Raw genomic sequence first — 5,653 nt, 5'->3', positions numbered from 1 at the left:
TGCACTCCAGTCTGGGTGACAGAGTGAGACTCCAACTCAAAAAAAAAAAAAAAAATTTATATATATATATATATGTTGAATTGTCTGGGTGTGATAGCTCATGCCTGTAATCTTAGCATTTTGGGAGACTAAGGCGAGAGGAATGCTTGAGCCCAGGAGTTTGAGACCAACCTAGGCAACACAGTGAGACCTTGTCTCTACAAAAACAGTCCCAGCTACTCAGAAGGCTGAGGAGAAAGGATGGCCTGAGTCGAGGGTTGAGCCTGCAATGAGCCATGATCGTGCCACTGCCCAATAGCCTGGGTGACAGAGTGAGACTCTGACTCAAAAAATAAATAAATTAATAAAAAAATATATATATATGTTGAAATACTTGGGGTGAAATATGTTATGGCACTAAAAGACAATATGGTGGCCAGGTGCGGTGGTTCACGTCTGTAATCTTAGCACTCTGGGAGGCAGAGGCAAGAGGATTGATTGCCTGAGCTCAGGGATTTGAGATCAGCCTGGACAACTTGGTGAGACCTCATCTCTACAATAAATCAAAAAATTAGCTGGGCATGGTGGCACACGCCTGTAGTTCCAGTTGCTTGGAAGGCTGAAGTGAAGCAGAAGGATCACCTGAGCCCACAGGTCAAGGATGTGGTAGCTGGGAGCATGCCATTGCACTCTAGCCTGGGTGACAAAGTGAGAGTCTAACTCACAAAAAAAAAAAAAAAAAAAAAGGCAATATGGCAACAATATTAATTGCTAAATCAAAGTGAGGGCCTGGCATGATGGCTTACATCTCACATTTATAATCCCAGCATTTTGGGAGGCTGAGCTGAGAGGATTGCCTGAGTCCACGGGTTTGAGATCAGCCTCGGCAACTTGGTGAGACCTCATCTCTACAATAAATAAATACAAATTAGCCAGGCGTAGTGGCGTGTGCCTGTAGTTACAGCTACTTGGAAGACTGAAGTGGAAGGATTGCCTGAGCCCAGCAGGTTGAAGCTGTGGTAGCCGTGAGCATGCCACTGAGACTCTGATTCAAAAATAAATAAATAAAAAAAAGTAAGGAAACCACGTGTGTTAATGATCCTACTCTTTCCATTTTTGCATATTTAAACATTTAAATTTATTTATTTATTTTTAGAGTTGAGGTCTTGTTATGTTGCCAAAGCTGGTCAAGAATTCCTGGGCTCAAGCAATCCTCCCATCTTGGCCTCCAAAGTGCTGGGATTATAGGCAAGAGCCACTGCACTTGGTCAGTATAGTCAAATATTTTCATAATAAAAAGTAAAAGAAACAAGCCGGGCTCGGTCTGCAATCCTGCGCCTTTGGGAGACTGAGGTGAGTGGATTGCCTGAGCCTGCGGTCTCGAGACCAGCCCGGGCAGCGAGACCTCATCTCTACAATAAATCAAAAAATCAGCCGGGCATGGTAGCGCATGCCTGTAATTCCGGCTACTTGGAAGGCTGAGGCGGAAGGATCGCCAGAGTCCAGCAGGTCAAGGCTGCAGTGGCCACTGCACTCCAGTCTGGGCGACCGAGTGAGACTCCAACTCAAAAAAAAAAAAAACAAAAAAAAAGTAAAAGAAACAAACAAAACTAACTTAATATCTGTTAATTAAAAAAAGAGGAGAATCTTCTGATAGTGATAGTTTCAAAAATAAGGACTAAAACGAGATTTTGGGGTAAATTTTATCTTAGAATGCTTTATCAGTCTTACGATACGGTAGACACTAATTCTGAAAAAAACAATAATTTATTCCTTGTTAATGATACTGATACTTCCTTATAGACTGGTAAAGTTTACAATTCCATAAATCAGTTGATCTCAGGTAATTATCACCCCTTTAAAGATAAATATACATATTGTTTGAGTTGAAGTCTCACTCTTTCACCCAGGTTGGAGTGCAGTGGCACACTCATGGCCACCGCAGCCTTGATCTGCTGGGCTCAGGTCATCCCTCCGCCTCAGCTTTCCAAGTAGCTATAACTATAGGTATGCACCACCAGGCCCGGCTAATGTTTTGATTTATTGTAGAGATGAGGTCTCACCAAGTTGTCCAGGCTGGTCTCGAACCTGTAGGCTCACCTTGGCCTCCCAAAGTGCTGGGATTCTAGCCGTGAGCCACCACGCCTGGTCCAAAATAAATATTTAATGTTTAAATGATTAACTCCACCAGAATATGTGTGCATGTATAAATATAATATCTTTAACATATAACAATTATGCTTTTTATGAAGAATCCTAATTATACTTTATAGCTAACCAAAAACGAGTTTAGATGTGCAAACTGCTCACATAGGGAAAGGAGGTGGGGCATGGGGAAGTTATTCTGAAATACTTCTAAATTCTAATATTGAAACTTAATAGTCACCAATATTGTTAGTTATTCAAGCTGGTCACCAGGGAGAGAAAAGTGTATATGAAACTGTATCATGGCACCTCCAAATGCTGAAAGTTTGAAAATATAATTCCACATAATAAATCTGTACTTTAACAAATAGTTTAGCAGGGCAAAATGGCTCACACCTGTAATCGCAGTACTTCGGGAGGTAGAGGAGAGAGGATTACCTAAGCCCAGGGGCTGGAAACCAGCCTGGGCAACTTGGCAAGACCACTTCTCTACAGTAAATGAAAAAATTAGCTGGGCATGGTGGCGCATGCCTGCAGTTCCAGCTACTTGGAAGGCTGAAAACGGATTGCCTAAGCCCAGCAGGTCCAGGCTGTGGTGGCCATGAACGTGCCACTGCACTGCAGTCTGCGTGACAGAGTGAGATTCTGGCTCAAAAAATAAAATAAAATAAAAGAATAAAGTACTATTCATCTGATTTCTTCAGAATATTCTGAGCTAATATAAATGATACAAAAATTCTACACCCTTTTTACAAATAAACTGTGATTAAATATTAATATCAGGATAAATAAGAAGTAGCAACTATGGTGTAATTTCAAAATCGTATTCATACCTCGGCCGAGTCAGAATGTGCAATTTTCTTTTAAGTTCTTGATGTTATAACTTGTTAAGGAATATTAGGTCTCAATCATAAAATTCAACTAATCTCACTTTTGGTGTCTGAATGCTACAAATGCAAAAGACCCACAAATATTTTGACAACACACTTACTGAATTCCTATTTTGAGACAGGGCTAACACATTTAAACCTAAAAGTTATAACACAGTTTTCATCACTGGTGAACATATATTCTAAAGACACAATCCTGAAGTTCAAAAGAGCCTAACAGACTGAACCAAAAACGTTATTCAGACAACAGTGTCCCTATCAGAAGTTTCAACAGCCAGTTAAGAAAACTTTCTAAGTCAAAGCATCAGGACATGTGATAAGGAAAAATGTAGCATAACAAACTGTTACCCATTGAAAAACCTGCAATAGAATCTATGGGTGTTTGTTCATTGCACAATCCTTTAACTTTTTTATATTTTGAAATGTTTCATGACAAAATGTCGAGATAAACAGCATCGTTTAAAAAAAAATCAGACTTCAGAAACCTTGAAAGCTGGTATTCCAACCCCTTTCAGGGCTCTTCATACATTATAAAAAGAAAACTATCTCTTTTATCCGTATGTAGTTTTCAAAGCTCTCAGGTTGTAAACACACATACTAACAAATTCAGACGAATCTGTCATTCTGCAACTCATGCCCAACAGAAACAGAAACGTATTTGGCGCGTTTTCCCCAAAACCCTGGAGGGCAATTTCACAGGAGCCAACTCAAGGCGGGAGGGTTCGAAAACTCATCAAGCAATTCCCGAAAACCTCGACTCGGCATCCTAGGACCCCTAGCTTTGGTCCCGCCATAAACAAGGATCCGAAGTCTCAGCCTCCGCGATCTCCCGACCTACAACCCAAACAGGGCTGCATGATATGAAATCCGACCACGACCCCCAGAGAGAGCAACAGACGTGGGGACCCGCCCATGCACCAGCAGCGGAGCAGCCTAAACTAACCCCAAAGACGGCGCCCAGGAGGGGCGCGGGAGTGGATCCAGCCCCGAGACGGAGTCCCAGACACGCAGAGGTCGGCGCCCAGGCCGCGAGGCAGCTCGCGCAGCCGGAGCCCTGGAATCTCCGCCCGCCCCCGGGGCCAGGAAAGGGACCCCGAATTCTGGCCCTCGTGGAATTTCCGCCCGCGCCCTCGCCGGGCGCCGCCCCGACCCCAGGCCCGGGTGACAGGGCCCAGCGAGCGGGAAGGATATTCTCCGCGCGGAGCCGCTCGATGGTTTCCTCGCACTGCCGAAGCCGCTCCCGCAGCTCCGCGTCGCCAACCCCGGGCTCGTCCTCCCCGTCGCCGTCGTCGTCCTTGAAGCGGGTGTGAACGGGCTTCGGAATCGGCTCCTCTGGGTGGTCAAACGCCTCGAACAGCTCTAGGTCGCCAAAATCCACCTCCGCCGCCATTTTGGGCTGTGGGAAAGATTCGAGAAGAGGCGGAGCCGGCCACCCGGGCGGAGGGCGAAGGTTGTAGGGCGGCACCGCGCTCGGGGGCCGGGCACGCGCTGAGCCACCCGTTAAGGTTTTCTCTAAACGCAGGCCGCCAAAGCCGCACAAAGGGCGGTGCCGGAGCTGAGAAACTACAACTCCCAGCATGCAACGGCGCCCAGCAGGGTCCGAGGTGCTCGGAACATGGCATGCTGGGAAGTGTGGTTTCTAAGCGACTCTTAACTCATTGTTTGCATTGCGTTCTGGTTCTTTTGCAACGCGAAGAAAGTCTGTTGGGATCAGAATGCATTAAAACAATACGGGTTGTCCCTGTTAGGCAACTAAGGCTGAAAAATCAGAACACCACGCGTGGCGTATCACAGATTCTGATGTGTGTGCTTAACACCGAGGGAATAAGGAACTCCAGCTTGGCCACAGACGGCCTTTGTGATCTCAAGAGTATTTTTTTTTTTTTTTTTTTGAGTTGGAGTCTCACTCCGTCGCCAAGACTGGAGTGCAGTGGCCGCTTCCGGCCGCCGCAGCCTCGGCCTGCTGGGCTCCGGCCATCCTTCCGCCTCAGCCTTCCGAGTAGCCGGAACTACAGGCACGCGCTACCACGCCCGGCTGATTTTTTGATTTATTGTAGAGATGAAGTCTCGCCAAGTTGCCCAGGTGGGTCTCGAACCCGCGGGCTCAGGCAATCCACTCACCTCAGCCTCCCAAAGCGGGGGATTACAGGCTGAGCCACCGAGCTCGGTTCTCAGCGTATTTTATTGGGCTTGTTTCATTTGTAAGATTAACTGGATTTGACTGTCTTAAATTTCTGTGTTGAGGCTTTCTATAGTGTCTCTCCTCCAATCTCTCACTCACATATTTATTTACACCATCAATACGTCAGGCACTTGTCTAGGACCCCGAGCAAAATAAAGAAATTCCTGGTCTCCGAAGCCTTTGGTCCACAAAAAGCAACAGCAAAACCCTATAATTATTACAAATGTTTCTGCTCTGAAGTGGAGCTTGGTGTTGATAGGTATCCATGTAAAGAAATGTGGAAGACAGGCCAGGCTCGGGGCTCAGCCTGTAATCCCAGCACTTTGGGAGGCGGGTTCGAGACCCGCCTGGGCAACTTGACGAACCCTCATCTCTACAATAAATCAAAAATCAGCCGGGGGTGGTAGTGCATGCCTGTAGTTCCGGCTACTCGGAAGGCTGAGGCGGAAGGATCGCC

General features: G+C 46.1%; 1 protein-coding gene across 1 annotated transcript in view; it reads right to left on the bottom strand.

Annotated features, from left to right (window-relative positions):
• The window catches only part of ZCCHC8 (zinc finger CCHC-type containing 8), a 33,073-nt gene extending 28,443 nt beyond the window's left edge, over positions 1-4,630 (bottom strand). The window contains exons 1-2 of the mRNA XM_008050406.2: positions 4,206-4,630; positions 2,958-3,000 (exon numbers count right to left, since the gene is read on the bottom strand). Of these exons, the coding sequence (XP_008048597.2) occupies positions 2,958-3,000; positions 4,206-4,593 (431 nt within the window). The 5' untranslated portion in view covers positions 4,594-4,630. The remainder of the gene's footprint in view (positions 1-2,957; positions 3,001-4,205) is intronic.
• Between the last annotated feature and the right edge of the window lie 1,023 nt (positions 4,631-5,653).

This window comes from Carlito syrichta, unplaced genomic scaffold (assembly GCF_000164805.1).
Source record: "Carlito syrichta isolate Samal-C Ts95f unplaced genomic scaffold, Tarsius_syrichta-2.0.1 Scaffold145297, whole genome shotgun sequence".
Lineage (NCBI taxonomy): Eukaryota > Metazoa > Chordata > Mammalia > Primates > Tarsiidae > Carlito > Carlito syrichta.
The sequence above is the reverse complement of the archived record's forward strand: the minus strand, read 5'-3'. Positions and strand labels throughout refer to the sequence as shown.